General features: G+C 45.8%; 1 protein-coding gene across 7 annotated transcripts in view; it reads left to right on the top strand.

Annotated features, from left to right (window-relative positions):
* CDC42BPB (CDC42 binding protein kinase beta) overlaps positions 1–19,028 on the top strand; it is a 131,991-nt gene that overhangs the window by 36,604 nt on the left and 76,359 nt on the right. For all 7 annotated transcript variants that reach the window (XR_013346437.1, XR_013346436.1, XM_077819410.1 and 4 more), the window contains exon 3: positions 18,347–18,430. Coding sequence is in view for 5 of the 7 variants with exons in the window: in XM_077819410.1 (XP_077675536.1) it covers positions 18,347–18,430 (84 nt within the window). In the remaining 2 variants the exon portion in view is untranslated. The remainder of the gene's footprint in view (positions 1–18,346; positions 18,431–19,028) is intronic.

Raw genomic sequence — 19,028 nt, 5'->3', positions numbered from 1 at the left:
GGTTGAAATTGTTTACTTCTGAGTTCCAAGTCTTAAACAAGTATCAAAAAAGTCAAATTCTGGAGGAGATTTTCACCTACAATGTCTTGAGTACCTCAATCAGTTGTGTAATGGTCACAACATAAGCAAATATGACTGTATGGAGTGCTCATTTAATCCTGGGTAGATCATGGCCACGAGAGAAGAAATAGATTATAGGTCTACTGAAGCCCATTATGGGTAGCTTTCTTAACTCTAAAGACTCTTGTTGGGAGCAGCCATTTGTCAACATAAGTTGTCCATTCTCCCCAGCTGCTAGGAAGGGTGCTACCAGTCCTGCCAAAGGATTGTTTCAAATTTCTGGTTGGGGGTTCCATCAGCTCCTGGCTAGTAGGTGTCAGATACCTGTGAATCTCTATCCCCATCTAGCTCAGGTAGGGGCAAAGGAGCTTTCTTTTCCCTCTCTAAAGTCTCCTGTGAGAAAGGATAGGACAGAGCATTTTTGCTACTCTGTTGTTTTTCCAGCCTCATATTTTGGGTTTTTAGTCTCCATTAATGTAGTCTACAATATCTGCCTATGCTGTCACTTAGAGCTTTCCTAAACAATAAGAATGTGAAACTGGACTGTATGCATCTGTATAGTTTTTCATGCTACTGCCCACAAGTTCCTGGGTAGCAGCAGTGACAATCTTAATTTCATTTAGCTGCTTGTCAGAGCTATGAAAACCACAGAGGCAGTGGAGTTAGGTATCGGTCTACAAACTCAGGAAGACAATACTGCAGTGGGTTTATATTCTTGTATTTGGAAGGTTGCCTTCACAATCACAGAAACTTTTTCAAATGAAAAGTTGATTTTTTTGTGTGCAGAATTGAAGGCTTAAGCTCCCCCCAGTTTCTATGGAATACTTCATTCTTGTCACTGGTGAAAGGATCCTTCAGCCCTGTGTACTATTAAGTAAGTGTGAGGTATTATGATGGCCATCATAAAACAGGAATGTAGTCAAAGACAGAAGTTGGAGCTCCATGCAAGCGTAAATAGACTCTCTTGTTTGCTAAGATAGCTCAGATGCCACAGTACCCAAGTCCTGTGTAAAGCAACGTACTGGAAATCTTAATTTAACTGAATTACTGCACATTAATATTATTGCTCTTATAAACTACATACATACTGTAGGAACTTTATTAGAAACGAGTGGATTCACCAAGGGAAGGTCATGCCTGACTAATCTAATCGCCTTCTATGATGAGATTACTGGTTCTGTGGATGAAGGGAAAGCAGTGGATGTATTGTTTCTTGACTTTAGCAAAGCTTTTGACACGGTCTCCCACAGTATTCTTGTCAGCAAGTTAAAGTAGTACGGGCTGGATGAATGCACTATAAGGTGGGTAGAAAGTTGGCTAGATTGTTGGGCTCAACAGGTAGTGATCAATGGCTCCATGTCTAGTTGGCAGCCGGTGTCAAGTGGAGTGCCCCAGGGGTCGGTCCTGGGGCCGGTTTTGCTCAATATCTTCATAAATGATCTGGAGGATGGTGTGGATTGCACTCTCAGCAAATTTGCGGATGATACTAAACTGGGAGGAGTAGTTGATACACTGGAGGGCAGGAATAGGATACAGAGGGACCTAGACAAATTGGAGGATTGGGCCAAAAGAAATCTGATGAGGTTCAATAAGGATAAGTGCAGGGTCCTGCACTTAGGACGGAAGAACCCAATGCACAGCTACAGACTAGGGACCGAATGGCTAGGCAGCAGTTCTGCGGAAAAGGACCTAGGGGTGACAGTGGACGAGAAGCTGGATATGAGTCAGCAGTGTGCCCTTGTTGCCAAGAAGGCCAATGGCATTTTGGGATGTATAAGTAGGGGCATAGCGAGCAGATCAAGGGACATGATCGTTCCCCTCTATTCGACATTGATGAGGCCTCATCTGGAGTACTGTGTCCAGTTTTGGGCCCCACACTACAAGAAGGATGTGCATAAATTGGAGAGAGTCCAGCGAAGAGCAACAAAAATGATTAGGGGTCTGGAACACATGAGTTATGAGGAGAGGCTGAGGGAACTGGGATTGTTTAGTCTGCAGAAGAGAAGAATGAGGGGGGATTTGATAGCTGCTTTCAACCACCTGAGAGGTGGTTCCAGAGAGGATGGTTCTAGACTATTCTCAGTGGTAGAAGCGGACAGGACAAGGAGTAATGGTCTCAAGTTGCCGTGGGGGAGGTTTAGGTTGGATATTAGGAAAAACTTCTTCACTAGGAGGGTGGTGAAACACTGGAATGCATTACCTAGGGAGGTGGTAGAATCTCCTTCCTTAGAAGTTTTTAAGGTCAGGCTTGACAAAGCCCTGGCTGGGATGATTTAATTGGGGATTGGTCCTGCTTTGAGCAGGGGATTGGACTAGATGACCTCCTGAGGTCCCTTCCAACCCTGATATTCTATGATTCTATGATTGGAATCTAGGGAATACACAGAGTTAATTCCTCTGACATCAGTATAAATAGCTAGTTAGTGTTAAAATAAGAAAATCCTACATCGATACTGTAGAATGATATAGATTCTTCTTACACATATATATAAAGGCATGTAAGAGTATAAGAAGAATCTATATCATTCTACAGTATCAAATTAAAACCATGCTCTGATCTATATTTTTGTCAGCAGTTACTGGACATGACACTAATCAGGAAGGAAAAGATGTTTACATTAAAAAAGCTGAATAGCTAAACAGACTGGACTTAAAATTAAAAAACTGGCTGAAAATTGAATTCCACGGTTGAATATAAAATATGGATATATCCACTTTTAAAATTTTTCAGAACACTTCTGAAAACCATCAGTTGCTATAGTTTTACACAGGAACATTTGCATTTGCTTCAAAGCTGCTGATTTTATACTGTTTGTCTTAATATTATTTCTATTACGATAATGCCTGGAGGTCCCAGTCAGGCAGTTTGCTAGACATTATGCAAAGAAAGGAAGCCATGGCCCCTGCTTCAGAGTATATTCAGGCTAAATGAGACTCCACATGGGTTTGCCTGCACAGATACAGAATTGGTGGCTAATTTAAGACATGATGCAACAAGCTGATGTAATAAATCAGTGCTTCTCAACTTGTACCATATTGACATCCCTTTTCCCTCCTCTTCTTCCCATGTAGCCAAGATCTTCCTGTCAATTTAGAAAGATCTTTCTAACAATATAGAAAGGCCCAGGGTGGTTGCCATCTACTGACACCTGTTCATGGGACCCAGGTTGAAAATTCATGTAATGAATGAGAAATGGGAAAGTGAGAGGATGGTTAAAGCTAATAGAAAGTCGAAAATTTTTAGAAATAAGAAACAAGCTTTCAGTAATTCCCACTGGCCATCTATTCTCCTTTCTGTATAAGCTAAACAATCAGTTACTGTCCATTCAGGGCCAAATTGAATGCATACGTGCACTATAGGTACAAGTTTAGGTCCCTGGGTTCTTAAATCCTGTGATTTCATTTAAAAAATGTTTCTTGCGCTTGTTGTGAAGAAAACCTTTAAAATGTGTAATTGATGCAGTAATGATGACTTCCTGAGTTTGCACTTAGTCTGAAACAGTAATTGTAAGAGTTGCTAACTGCCCCATTCCTACCTTCTGTTCTCGGGGGGGGGGGGAGCTGCCAAGACCACCCAACAGAGGAGTGTGTATGGGTTAGTGGGAGGCCTGCCACTATCACTGTTATTATTCTGGCTTTGCTGGGGTGGTGTAGGCAGACAACCCTGCACAGAGGGATGCATGGGGCTGAGGCTTCTGTGGGACAGACCTCAGACCACTTGAAACAGGAAGCAGTGCTCTAGAGAGGAGTGTGGTCCCAGCCTGCATGAAGGGCCTGACACTCACCCCTTAGATGGCATATGTGGCAGCCCTGTGATGGGTGTGTCTATGGCTCCAAATAGCCTTAAACCAGTCCTGTGCATGCTTCGTGTCTGACTTTCTTTTCAGTAGTGTGTTTGTGTATCTCTTTAGGAACTTTTCTTCTCTGGCTGTACTTGTGACTCTCCTTAAAGTTAATGCAGGTCACATATTAGTACTGAGGCGGATGTACAACTAAACTTTGTTTTGTGATATTTTTAGCAATGAAGAAATAGTCTGATCCTGCACCACTGCAGCCAATAGGAATTTTGCTATTGACTTTAAAGGAAAAAGAATCACTGTCCTAATAACAGAGGGTAAAAGTTTCAAAAGTGCCCAATTTAGGAACCCAAGTGTAAGCTACCAGAGTGTGGGCAGCCTACTCAATAGGTGCAGCTGGACCTTCTATGGTTGTTGCCACTTCTCTGAACTGCCACTGCAAGTGTATATCCAGGAGTTAGGTACCAGGCTGAGGTTGAAGCTGAAGTCGGGGTTGAGAAGCCAAGCTAAAGGTTTAAACTGGATTCAGGACCGGGGCAGAACTGGGAGGCAAAGACTGGACTGGAGCAGACAGGAGGCATGGCTGGAACGGGACCGGAGCTAGGGCTGGAAGCAGGAGCAGGGCAAGCACAGCTGTGGGTGTGGTACACATGGAGCAGCAGCTGTGCAGCTGCCCCCGCAAGCTCAAGTAGCAGGCCGCAGGCTCTCCTGCCCAGTCAGGAAGCTTGACTCTTTGGAGCAGGCTCACTGGGCCAAACAGAGCTTGCTGGGTTGCCTAGCAACCATGCTGGGAACTAGCTGTTCTCCTGATAGTACCCTCTCCCCTAGGGCTACTTCTAGGGGCCCTTGGCCCTGGTTTGTCATGGTACTGTTGGTGAAATTCCTGTAACAGGATGTGGGCATGGATGTTTTCTGTGGTCTCCCAGGATTGCTCCTCTGGCCTATATTCCTTGCAGTCAACTAAGTACTGGATCTTACCTCTGACCTGTCGGGAATCAAGGATTTGATGGACCTCGCATTCTTCCTCCCCCCTGGCCATTATTGGTGATGGCAGTGGATCCATCTGTCTGAGGAAGGGGTTGTTAAGGAATGGTTTGGGAAAGACGACATGAAAGACTGGGTAGCTCTTGACGGACTTTGGGAGCTGGAGTTTGAACTCACTGGATTTATTTTCTGGGTCATCTGAAAGGGGTTGAAGCACGTATGGTCAAGGTTGGCAGAGGGATGGGTTGACCAAGTTCTGGGTGGGAAGCCCCATCGTGTACCCTATGTTTAAGTCCGGGGTTACTTGCTGATGTCTATCAGCATAGCTGTTATGAGACTTGTTGGCAGCCACCAAATACTCCATGAGCTCCTGATGAATTTGTTGGAGAGGGAAGACCCAGTGTGTGGCTGCTGGAACAGGGGAGCCTTCTCATAGTTCAGGGTGAAACCAAGGTTGAAAATCAGAGTTCACGGAGAATGGGCTTTGCCGGGTGGAGACGTGGGTTGCAATATTGTAAGCGAATTCGGCCTGGCAATAGGAGAACCCAGTCATGTTGGTGGAAATTCAAAAAACATGAGAGAGACTGTTTCAGTGTCTGGTTGACATTTCCGTTCAGAGTAAGTCTGAGGGTGATAAGCAGTTGAAATGAGGGTCTTGATGCCAGGAAGGTGGAGGAAGTCCTGTCAGAACCAGGAAACAAATTGGGCACCCTGATCAGAAATGATGTGTTTAGGTATGCGGGCATGTTCCAAGAATTGCTGTGCTGTTTCACAGGCTGATGGAAGCATACAGCAGGGTTCAAATGGACCGTTTTTGTCAGGAATTCCACAACTGTCGGGAATATCGAGTGCCCTTGGGAGTGGGGCAGCTCCACAATGAAGTCAATTGAGAGGATGGACTATGGACATATAGGTGTGGGAAGAGAATGGAGAAAGCCCACTGGTCTTGTGTGGTCTTTTAGTGTGGGCACAGAGATCACACATCCTAATGTAGTCCTTGATGTCTTTCCATAAGGTTGGCCACGAGAAATACCTGGAAATCAGGTTTCCGGTCTTAAACTGCCCAAAAATGTCCTGTCATGGGGGAGTTGTGGCATAACCTCAATACTTGGAGTTGGGGCTTTCCTTCAGGAATGTAAAGGCTATCCCCATGGTAGAGAAGGTCTTGCTGTAGAAGGAAGCTTGACTCAAGGGAGGTGCCCGAGTTTTCCAGGGACTGGCAGATCGGCGCTGCCAATGGGTTGCTGGGGAGCAGAGAGCAGATAGTGATCATCAGATGGCCCTCGCCTGTTCCTCTGATTAAACTGGGGGGGTTTGATAACAGTTGAAAGAGCTTCTTCCTCTACTTTGTGGTGCTCACCCTTGTGGGACAGGTCTGCTTTCCCATTCTTAATCCACGAGTGGTACGGGATTGTAAAATTGAATCTGGATAGAAAAGGCACCCAATGGATCTGGCATTTGCTTAACCGTTAAGCTGTCTGTAGGTGCTCTAGGTTTTTTGATTGGTCTGCGCGGGTGCATGGGCCGCCTCAAAGAGGTGTGCAACTCTTCAAAGGCAGCCCTTATAGTCAGGAGTTCTTGTCCTAGTGTCATTTTTTCTCTGTGGGCATCAGTTTCTGGGAGAAAAGGGCACAGAGGTGAAGTAGCTGGTGGGGACCTGTGAATCGAGAAAAGACTGCACCCGTTGCAAAGTGTGAGGCATCCGTTTCAGTGATGAAGGCCCAAGTGGGGTCTGGGTGGTTTAGGATAGGAGTGGATGTAAAGACTCCTTTCAGGTGATAAAACGCAGTCTGCACATTGGCTGACCAGGCGAATCTGGCTCCCTTATTGAGGAGGAATGTTAAGGGGATGACAAAGGCTAGATTGGAGTGGAGAGGAGGCAAGGCTGGAGCAAGGGCTGGAGGCAGGCCAGAGTGGGGCTGAAACAAGGGTTGGAAGCAGGGACAGGGTATGTGTGGAAGGCTCACGTAGCAGCTGTAGATCCTTCGAGTGATTGTTCATGTCCATTCCAAGCAGGTGTATGCGCGCCGCATGCATGCCAGCTGGAAGATTTTTCCCCTAGCAGCGTCCGTAGGGTCAGCCTGGGCGCCCCTTGGAGTGGTGCCTTCACGACACCAGATATCGGGCCCCACCGACCCCCCACCCCTCAGTTTCCTCTTACCGCCTGTGACGGCTAGCTGGAACTTTGCTCGCTCTTACAGCAAGCGCCTTAGCAGTGTCTTTCTTCTTACTGTACATAGTTCAGTAGTTATTCTCTAGAGTTATACTTTTTCGTATAGTTAGTAGTGGTTTGTTAGATAGTTCATTTTCCCTTCGGGGGTATGCCCTGGTCTCCGGGGTTTAAACTCTGTGAGTCCTGTGGAAAGTTTATGCCCAAGAGTGATCCTTATTCGTCTTGCCTGCAGTGCCATGGTGAGACTCACCAAAAGGACAAGTGCCGCATTTGCAAGGGTTTCTACCCAAGAACCCTTAAGGACAGAGAGCAGAGACTAAAACTCCTGCTCATGGAGGAGGCTCTGAGACTGCAATCCGACCCAACGACCCGGCACTGAGCACATCCTCATCAGTGCGCAGCGCTCTGGTGCCAACGGCATGCGAAACGGGCCCGGCTAAGGACTCTAAAGCCCACCGGTACTGCCGCTACTTGGGCCAAGGGTGTCAGCCTCAGTTCGGCACCATTCTCCATCTCCAGTGCCTGTAAAGAAGAGGAGGCTGGTGAGGAACCGATCACCCGCCCCTTGAAACCTAAGGGTCTGGCGCTGTCCGTGAGTGGCTCGGGACAGACTGCCTCCGCCTCATTTCCACCCAGGGTTTTGTCAACTCCTGCCCCGGCTGGGGTCCAGTAGAGTCCGAAGCCTCCTCGGTCCCCGGACCATCTGGTGGACATACAACCACCATCGACACTGGAGGCGTTCGAGGCGGCAACAGACCTGATGCGCCTCCAGGTGCTGTCCTCCCCCCAAAGGAGGGACAAATCTCTGGCGACTGCACACCCCCTGTTCCACTCCAGGGGTAAGCCAACCATGATGGCCCGTCAGTCTCCATCTCCGGCACTGCCTGGACAAACGCAGGAAGCGCACCGCTCCCTGGATTCGAGTCGTCGTTTGTTGGCGACCCAGGGGACTGCTCCTCCATGGTAGTCTTATTCGGAGACCTATGAGTCGGAGGTGGACTCAGCTCAATCTAGCAGATCGTGGAGCAGAAGGTCCAGGTCCCGGTGCAGTCACCAACCATACCCGGCACCATGGCAGCAACAGTGGCAACCACCTGCCCAATGGCCCTTCTGGACACCCGGGGCGTACCATCAGAGCCAGGGTAAAGTCCATGGTCCATGCTCCAGAATGGTGTCGGTGTCCTCTGCGTCGTTCGTGCCACAGTCAGCACCGGCACCGCCTATGACGGCGGCGCCCTCAGGCGGAATGGCCCTGCCGACTCACATGGTTTTGGCACCAATACCTCAGCCAGCTCTGGCACCGGCTCTCCAGGTGACGGCACTGGTAGAAGCCTTAGCGCCGTCCCTCCCGACCCCGACTGTCTCGGTCCCAGCGGTTTTATCTGCCCCGGCACTAGCTGCGGTGCAGAGTTCTTCATTGGTACTGGCTCCACAGCCCAAGTACTGCGTGCCGAGGGACCCCAGGGGAGCCGAAGGCAGTGAACTGGGCCCACCTCCTGTTCTGTCCTCCTCGTCCTTACCCGGTCGCGGGGACTTCGACAGCCCCAGCTTTGGAGGACAGCCGGGCTCTTCTCTTTTGAGGCAGGCCGCCCAAAGCCTGGGGATTCAGGCAGAGGAAGTGGAAGAGGATTTAGACCCTGTCATACACATCCTGGCTCCCTCCGGCCCATCCAGGGTTGCATTGCCACTTATCAAGTCAATAACCGAAACATCTAAGAACTTGTGGCAAACTCCTTCTTCTCTGGCACCTACGGCCAAGAAATCCGAGTGCAGCTATTTTGTTCCCTCTAGAGGGTATGAACATCTTTACACCCACCCTCCTCTGGACTCTTTGGTGGTCAACGTGGCCAATCAGAGAGAACAACAAGGGTTTCAAGGATCCACCCCTAAAAACAGGGATGCCAAGAAACTGGACCTGTTTGGCTGGAAGGTCTACTTGACAGGAGGCCTGCAACTTCGTATAGCCAACCAGCTGGCCATACTAAGCCGCTATGGGCATAACACCTGCTCGTCTATGGCTAAGTTTACAGAACTTCTGCCCCAGGAAGCTTGGGGGGTTTTCTCTGTGCTCGTGGAGGAGGGGAAACTTGGAAGTGGTGGATGCGGCCTCCCGCACTTCAGCCATAGGGGTAGTTATGAGGAGAGACTCCTGGCTACAGGTCTCTGGTCTTCCCCACAAGGTCCAGCAGACCATTCAAGAACTTCCCTTTGAGGGTGTAGCTCTCTTCTCCGAGAAGACAGATAAGAGACTTCACAGCTTGAAGGACTCGAGGGCTACCCTTCATTCGCTGGGGCTTCACACGCCTGCTACCCAGCGCAGACATTTTAGGCCTCAACCTGCCCCTCGTCCTTACCAGCCCCCAAACCGCCAGGATGCTCCGCTTAGGCGGAACAGGAGCACTAGGAGGAGGCAACGCCCTCCCTCTGGACAAAGCTCGGGCCAGCCAAGGGCCCCACCTTGCTCTAGACCACTCTTTTGAGGGTACGGTTGAGGATGGCTTGCCAGTATGACCGTTGGATCCTTCCCATCTTACTTTCTCGTCCTGTCTATCCCCTTTCTGCTGTGCCTGGTCTCGAATTACTTCAGACCGATGGATGCTCTGCACGGTAGAGAGGGGATATTCCATCCAATTCTGTACCCTCCCACCCCCCACCCCCCGCCCAACTCCCTTTCCCGTCCCTTTTCAGGGACCTCTCTCACGAGCAACTTCTAATTCAAGAGGTGCAGTCCCTCCTTTTGGTAGGGGCAGTGGAGGAGGTTCCTCAGGAGCTAAGGGGCAAGGATTTCTACTCCCGGTATTTCCTCATGCCGAAGGCCAAGGGGGGCCTCAGACCCATACTGGACCTGCGACAGCTCAACAAATACTTAAAGAAACTCAAGTTTTGCATGGTCTCACTAACCTCCATTATCCGCTCACTGGATCCAGGAGCCTGGTACACCACCTTCGACTTGAAGGACGCGTATTTTCATATCGCAATAGTCCCACATCACAGACACTATCTCAGGTTCATGGTGAACAGAAGCCACTACCAGTTTGCCGTCCTCCTGTTCGGGCTGTCGACTGCCCCACCAGTATTCACAAAATGCATGGCAGTCATCGCAGCATTCCTATGCAAGCGCCAGATACAGGTTTTTCCATACCTCAATGACTGGCTGATCAAAGGTCGCTCAAGAGCCCAGGTGGAGGCTCAGGTCGAGTTTATATAAGGAGGACCTTCCTCGACTTTAGGTCTTCTCCTGAATGAGGAGAAATCTACTCTGTCCCCGGTGCAGAGGATAGAGTTCATAGGCGCGGTCCTGGACTCTACCCAAGCCAGGGCATACTTCCCAGAGGCCAGGTTTCACTTACTTCAGGACATCATACAGAGCCTCAGACAGTTCTCCACGATGTCTGCAAGAAACTGTCTAAAGCTGCTGGGACACATGGCCTCCTGTACATACGTGGTGCAGCATGCCAGGCTCAAGCAGCGCACACTCCTGTCTTGGCTAGTATCAGTGTACCGACCAGCCAGAGATACGTTGGACAGAGTTATAACCCTGCCTCGCCTGGTACTGGACTCCCTCCTGTGGTGGCTAGACCCTCAAATGGTTTGCATAGGGGTGCCTTTTGCCAGCCCTTAGCCCTCGCTCACCTTGGTGTCAGACGCCTCGGATCTGGGTTGGGGGGCTCACCTAGGGGACCTCAAGACCCAAGGCCTCTGGTCTCCGGTGGACCTCATTCTTCACATCAGTGTCAAAGAGCTGAAGGCAGTGCGTCTGGCATGCTATGCTTTCAAAATGCACATAATGGGCAGATGTGTTTCAATCCTCACGGACAACACCTCGCCAATGTTTTATATCAACAAACAGGGGTGTGCTCTCCTCTCCCCTGTGCCGAGAAGCCCTTGTGCTGTGGGACTTCTGCATAGAGCACTCGATCCACCTGCAGGCTTCATACCTCCCAGGGGTGCGAAACACGCTGGCGGACAGCCTCAGTCAGACCTTCAATGGCCACAAGTGGTCCCTTCGGCCAGACGTGGTGAGCTCAATCTTCCGGTTCTGGGGCTTTCCCCAGATAGACCTGTTCACCTCTCCGGGCAACAGGAAATGTCAGACATTTTGTTCCCTTGGGAGCCACAGCTCGGGATCCATCGGGGACGCCTTCTTTCTCTCATGGGAGGGTTGCCTGCTATATGCTTTCCCACCCATCCCCCTAGTCCACAGGGTGCTCCTCAAGATCCGCAGGGACCGGGCCCAAGTCATACTAATAGCGCTGGCGTGGCCGCGTCAGCACTGGTTCACCTCGCTGCTGGAAATGTCCATAACAGCCCCACTCACCTTACCGCTGGTCCCCGACCTGATCACGCAGGCCCAGGGCCGACTCCGGCACCCAAATCTGGAGTCGCTGCACTGGATGCTCTATGGCTAAGTGCCACAGAGCTGTCTTGTTTGGACCAGGTCAGACAAGTCCTCCTTGGTAGTAGAAAGCCCTCCACCAGGGCTACTTACCTGGCCAGGGGAAAAGGTTTTCCATCTGGGCGGAGCAACGTAGTCAGTCGCCACTCCTCACTTCCATACCGTTTATACTGGACTACCTCCTTCACCTAAAGGATCTTGGTCAGACTAGATGATCATAACAGTCCTTTCTGACCTTAATATCTATGAATCTATAAAGCATCAAGACTTGTCCCGATCATCAATAAGGGTCCACTTGGCTGCTATCTCCGTCTCCCATCCGGGCTCAGATGGTCTCTCAGTCTTTGCAAACCCTATGGTCAGTCGTTTTCTCAAAGGTTTGGACAGGCTCTTCCCAAACACATGTCAGCCTGTCCTTGCCTGGGACCTCAATTTAGTCGTCTCCAGGCTTACAGGCCCGCCATTTGAACCTCTGGCCACCGGCTCCCTATTATATCTGTCATTCAAGGTCACGTTCCTCGTGGCAATTACCTCGGCTCAACGGGTTTCGGAGCTCAGGGCCCTCACGTCTGAGCCCCCTTACACAGTTTTTCATAAGGATGAGGTCCAGCTCAGGCCTCATCTGGCTTTTCTCCCGAAGGTAGTCTCCCATTTTCACATGACCCAGGACATCTTCCTCCCAGTGTTTTATCTCAAGCCATGCTCCTCCTCCAATAGGGAGTGCAGGCTGCACTCACTGGACATGCGTAGGGCCTTAACCTTCTATATAGAGAGAACTAAGTCTTTCCGGAAATCCGTCCAACTCTTTGTAGCCATGGTGGACGGAATGAAGGGCCTCCTGGTATCCTCTCAACGCGTATCATCATGGGTAACGTCCTGCATTAGGGAGTGCTGTACCCTGGCAAAGGAGCTCGCTCCGCAGATAACCGCTCACTCTACCAGGGCCCAGGCCTCCTCTGCAGCATTCCTGGCACAAGTCCCTATTCAGGAAATTTGCAGGGCAGCCATGTGGTCCTCTATGAATACATTTTACGTCGCACTATGCAATTACACAACAGTCCAGGGATGATGCGGCTTTTGGACGAGCCGTGCTGTTTTCTGTGGATAACTCTGACCCCATCTCCTGAGCTCTAACTTGTGAATTACCTGCTTGGAATGGACATGAACAATCACTCGAAGAAGAAAAAATGGTTACTCACTTTCTCGTAACTGTTGTTCTTCGAGATGTGTTGTTCATGTCCATTCCAATACCCACCTTCCTACCCCTCTGTCGGAATAGTCGGCAAGAAGGAACTGAGGGGGTGGGGGGGTTGGCGGGACCCTATATTGGGCGCCGTGAAGGCGCCACACCAGGGGGCTCCCAGGCTGACCCTACGGACGCTGCTAGGGGAAAAATCTTCCGGCTGGCTTGCACATGGCGCGCGCACACCTGCTTGGAATGGACATGAACAACACATCTCAAAGAACAGTTACGAGAAAGTGAGTAACTGTTTTATCTCCTGCCCAATTAGGAAGCATGGTCATTTGGAGAAGGCTCATTGGGACCAGCTGAACTTGTTGGGTTGCCTAGCGACCAGGCCTGGAGCCAGGTGTTCTGCTGACACCAAGTCTCATTATTGGAAGTAACCTAAATACTTAGAAATGTAAGCCTCATTGAAAGTCAGTGGGACTTAAGCATTTTTTAAAATTTTACCCAGAATAGCTTTTTCAATTCAGTTGTGAATTTGTACATTTGGAATTTTTTCTTCATAGAACTGAACAAACATGAGTTTTACAGATTCCTGTTAGGTGACTAAAAATGTGAACTCTTCCGCATTCTGAACTTGCTTACACAACTATGTAATTTTTCTTATGTTTTTTGCCCAAGAATCCCTTAGTGAGTTTCTTATTTGCTATAAAGAGCAAATTACATTGAATTTGTATGTTTCAGTGTGCAAAAATATATACTCAATTAACAGTATAAACAATTATTTTTAAAGAATAACTCTTTAAATATGGGGGTTAGGTAACTCTCTCAAGAGGAGAGGATGTTTGGCAGTTGACATCTCATGGAAAGCTTGCAAATACAGGTTAGAAACAATTATTTTCCTTCCCTTGTTCATTAGTAAGGATTTTTGCATGCAAACGCAATGCTCTAGTTTTCTGGGAAATAGTAACTGTGGATAGAACGGAAGGGTGGAACAGTTTGGGCCTGCTTTGCATAAGAATAGCTAAAATCCTTAATCATGTGCCCTGTCTAGATATTATGATAGATGCTTTAGAAGCACCTTTTCATAGCAATACTATTACAACACAGACAGAATTTTATTAGTAATTTATAGTAAGACCTATCCCTCTGCTTATTATGCTCTGACAATCAATCTAATCAATACATTTAACCTCTCACTCCCAACATACACTGTTATTGTCCTCAGAATGGAACATATTTGTGAATTACTACCAAGCTATAAGGAGAGAGAAAACAAAAGGAGTCCATTGTGTCCACTTTATGATTAAACATAGAGTTCCAGGCACTAACATGATTCAGAGTCAGGGATATGTTGACTAAGCGGGAAGTTATACTCTAAAAAGTGCATAGTATGTGAACACATTTTGTTTCTTGTGAGTATTCAATCATGTCTGGCCACTTCAAGGACAAATAAGAGCTAACACTTCTTGTGCCTGTTGGTAGTGCATTGTCAACACAATCAGGAAAGAGTGAGCTAGATTCTGTTTCTTTGTGTAGCGTATCTAAAAATAAAGTCATACATCCTGAAAAAAGGTACAGGATTCTATTAAAGGTCTGTTCAGAACTTTCCATGGGATTGGCCCTCGCTACCTTCCCTCCTGAACAGAGCAATAGGGAGAAAAATCATTAGCACGAGAGACTGAACTTCTTCAGGGGCTGGGTCAAGACTGTGGAGCTGAGTACCATGAGAGCTATGAATGGTCATTAACTTCACTGAATTGAGAATATAATACAAAACATTTAATTGACTTTGCTTGCCCACAATAAGTTCGTCACAAAAATATCAAAACAAGCAGTTTACTCTTACATGGGAACGGAGACAGTGTTTCAATTTGAAAATATTTCTAAGGAACTTAATACTGTTTTAGGGTTTTCTGCAGTGCCTCTTACTGTTGGATCTAAGTGTGAAGTTACTATGGTGATAGGCATGTTATAAGAGCTTAAATAGACAATTCTTTGTAGTTCCACTTAGTCATCTGTTTATGGGCAACCCCACTGAAGGCAACTGGATAACTTAGGTATTGTTGAGGGCCGAACAAACTTTATTCCTGGTAGTGATGTGCAAAATGAAAAGAACTTACTGTGAGCTTCAGATCCCAAGGAAATGTAAAGGGTAGATAGTTAAAAAAAAAAAAAAAAAAAAAATCTAACTTTTAATTTTTGCTATGTAAACTGAGAATAAAAATGAACCCCAACAAAGCCATTTTTAGTAACTCTACTTTAATTTTAAAATATACCTAATTAACAACTTATATGAATAGATAAAAGCTGGTCTAAGTAGACAGACTTTTGTCCAGGTGGAGCACTGGCACTCAGTTTAGCATTAACTCACAGAAACTCCACTTCTGAGAGTACTAGGGCAGTTCTAGTTCATAATGCAAGTTTGTTTCAGGAATCACTACCTAGGATAGCCCTACCAACATGATGAAGCACACAAACTACTATCAAGTTTACCTTACTTACAGCAGCTGTAACTAGAACAATAAGAGTTATCAAATTCATAACTGAATAAATTAAGACTCTAACAGCATGTTTATAATATCTCATGTTTGGTTCTGATAGGTAAAAGTGGTGTATAACTTGTACACTTTTAAAAGGAAAATATGTAGCACACACGCACTGCGTGACATATGGACTCTCTTGCACCTTCCCTCTCTAACAAACTTCAGTTACACCCAAGTGTCCCTCGATTTTGCTCAAATAAAAAAAAGTTTCTATTTGAAACCTGAAGATGAACTTTTAACTAACACAATTACCAATAGCTGTGCTTGATATAAAAATCACCAGATTTGGTGTTACATACCAAGGCCTTCTCGATAATTTACTCAGATATCACTTCCCTGATGTTAAGGAGAAGACTGTAAAATTACAGTTTTTGTCCCTTAGAACTCTGGTTTCCTAAAACTGTGGTTGCTTACATTTTTTTCTGAAGGTTTGATATACAGTAAGTACTGTAGATTGTGTAGCAAATTGTCTTTTGCCTTTGCATTGACATAATACCAGCATGCTTTACAAAAAGTTGAACATCCAAAGACCCATAAGCTATCCAGCAGAGTGTCTTTATCATCTATCTCTAGATTCTCTGGAAGCCCAGTAAATAGAATTTGTAACCCTTTACTTCTTTCAATGAAGTCACTGCTCATTTCTTACACTTTTATCTAGACTGTAAAAATGACATTAAAACAGTTTACAAGAGGATTACTTGCAAATCCATACCTTGTTTTACCTGATATGCTCAATCTTAGAGAGACAAGATGGGTAAGGTAATATCTTTTGTCGGAACAACTTCTGTTGGTGAAAGAGCTAATCTTTTTTTATCTGAAGAATAGCTCTCTATAGCTCGAAAGCTTCTCTTTCACCAACAGAAGTTGGTCCAGTAAAAGATATTACTTCACCTCTTCAATATCCTGAGACCAACACGGCTATGACGACACATGCTCAACCTTAGACAGTAATTTATAGAGTTCACTAATGGGGAGGGTTCTGCAATGTGCTTAGAGCCAAATTTTGCTTTGATTTACAACCCATTTAATTAAATGGGATGAAACAGGGTGGAAGTCAGCATGGAACTTGGCTTAATAGTCTACCTTATTTTCATTTAAGATCTGAAATCCTCAAAGCTCAAATTGCTTCTTGAAGATGGAGTCCTAAGATGAGGTTTTTTTAGCTAGGATTTTGGAAGCAAAGTGTCTGCTCTTACTGAAGTCTGAAAACATTCTCTCAGCTGTATAGATTTATCTTGTTCTTTATTCCAGTACAAGTGGAACAGAGCTTTGTTTCAGATAAAAAACCATTTTGAACGAAAATGTACTACAAAATGAGTACAAATAATATCAGAGTGCTAGCTCACAGTGCAACTGTACAGTTGGCTTACATGTGTGCCTCAGAGATCCTGTTTTTGTGCATTCTTGAGAGACGAATACCAAAAAAATATACGCTCAAACATGGCTTGTTGGTTGATGTATAGGGCTGAGTTTTGTGAGGTTTAGAGTCTGTTCCTGGCTTTGATTCCGATGTGAACTTGGGAAGCTTGCTTAGACTCTGTGCTTCAGCTTCCTTATCCATAAAATGAGAATATTACTTACGTATTCATGGGAGGGTGATGTCAAGATTAATTCATTGTTTACATAGTAGTGCTAAAATGGATAGGTTCCGGATATCCATGCAGTTTATGGGAAGGAGAGAGAGCAGAAGATAGTGTACTCCCATAGTAGCAATTATGAAAGAAAATGAAAGAAAACTAATTTGATGTGACTATCTACTTAAAGGTATGAAATCCCTATTCTTTATAAGAGACAGGTGCACACAGCAATGCAAAGTGGGTGAGTCACTCCACAATTTGGTGGTGGCTAGAAGTCCAAGATAAGAGGCATAAACCTAGATAATTTTTTTTATTGTTCAGTAGCATAAGAATTAGAATTTAGGCAAGTCAGTTGTCTCTTTGGAGACATTTAGAGAACAGTGTGTCACTGAACTCTGTTTAGGGTCTTCATCTTCCATGTCACCCTCTGCCTAATTGGTGTCTAATAATCTTGAAGACTCCCACTCCATCCCTTTCTGGCTACTGGATGGGAGGAGTATTCTTCCCCCCTCCACTTCTCCTCCGGCCCAGAGCTTCCAGCTAGAATGGTGAGTGGGATTCTCTGCTACTCAGTCTCCCTCCTCCAGTTTCCTGTTTTGTGAGGGAGTGTCTCTCTCAGCTGCTCTACTCCAGCCTCATTTTCCACTCAGCCTCCTCTGTGAATGGCATCAGTGCCTGCCTCTACTGCTACTCAGTCTTTTCAAGTAACAGTGGAGGTGTATTTGATCTTATTCTTGTCAGTTTCACTGCTGCCTGCAGAGTTCTGAAAAGCAACAGTGAAAACTGACAAGTCAGTCTTTAGGCTGCTGAAATCTAGGAAAGCAATCAGCAACAGCAGAGACACTCAAGCAGTCTGGCTGCAGACTTAGGATGGCACTGCATTACTAGACGTTTGGATCACGTTTTCTTTGCAACCATAAGAATTAAAACTTTTTCTTCATCAAAATGAAACCTTAAGTTTTTTAGAACTTGGTGGCTTTTGCCCAGGAAAGATTCTTATTAGCTTTGGGCAAGTGGATTTTTCAAGCCCTGCCTAAAATGTGGCCTTCACAGTTCCAAAATAGAACTATATTCCTTCACTGTAATTTAAAGACAGCATGCTGCTTTACCTTAGGCCATGTCTACACTCCTGCTTATGTTGGCGAAACTTCTGTCACTTGGGGGTGTGAAAAAAACACCCCCCTAAGCAACATAGATTTCACTGGCATAAGTGGTAGTGTGAACAGCGCTTTGTCAATGGAAGAGCTCCCTGCATCGGTACAGCTGTGCCACTGTAAGCTCTCTAGTGTAGATATAGCCTCAGTGTATACTTTGCCATTAGTAAGGTACAGTACTGGAGAAAGTTCTCTTCCACACACTCTCCATTATACAGCCATACACACCACCATACTGTGTGTCAAGTAAATGAGTAGTAATGTGCTTTTACAACTCAATTCTTAGAAGGGAAAAATAATTTACCAATATGTTCAGTGAGTTGTTCATGGACTCTTGTTCACTAATTACTTACCCTTCAGTAATCATGATTTTATTAAGCAATATTTTGCATCATTTATCAGCTGTTTGAAAAAAAGTATTGAAACTGTTAAATTCCTTTTGTTTTTGTTAAACAAAATTATTATTATTCCAGGTTGCGGTTGTTAAAATGAAGAGCACGGAACGCATTTATGCAATGAAAATTCTAAATAAATGGGAAATGCTTAAAAGGGCAGAGGTAAGGACTATGTTTTCTAATACAGAGAATTTTAAAAAATGGCATTAGGGAAAATTACATTGAAGCTCTTCCAGATTAGAAAGAATTATTTCATGAGTATAGGAGGTGCTGCTTCTTTTCTTTCCTTTTTTTTTTTTTTTTTTTAAAGAAAGTGAGCCGCTTTAATGCAGTCAAGTCTGACAATCCCTTCCAGGCATCTGTTGTTCTCAGCATTACTGTGTATTCGTTTACCAGACAGTCTGCCCTAGTTTTTACCCTGAATTATATTGGCCAGATTTTTGTTTACAGTAAAAGCAAGTTAAAGACTACATGGAAGCCTCAGATTTCTGTTGCTATGACTATGTGGAAAAAAAAAAGATTGAAAAAGAACTTGTTCTTATATTTGAAAAACAAGCCTTCAGGAAGTGTATCCTACAATTTGTATTTGGATTTGCATTACTAAAGACAATTAACTAATATTCTGGAAACACAGAAATAAAAGTAGGTGAGTAGATAGCTGTGTAAACAAAGCATTTGAAAGATGTTAGTAGTTTTCTTTAGAAGTTATTCATTTGTTTCCAAAAAGCACATACATGTGCTAATCTAATAGGAACTTTAC

This window comes from Eretmochelys imbricata, chromosome 6 (genome assembly GCF_965152235.1).
Source record: "Eretmochelys imbricata isolate rEreImb1 chromosome 6, rEreImb1.hap1, whole genome shotgun sequence".
Taxonomy (NCBI): domain Eukaryota; kingdom Metazoa; phylum Chordata; order Testudines; family Cheloniidae; genus Eretmochelys; species Eretmochelys imbricata.
The sequence above is the reverse complement of the archived record's forward strand: the minus strand, read 5'-3'. Positions and strand labels throughout refer to the sequence as shown.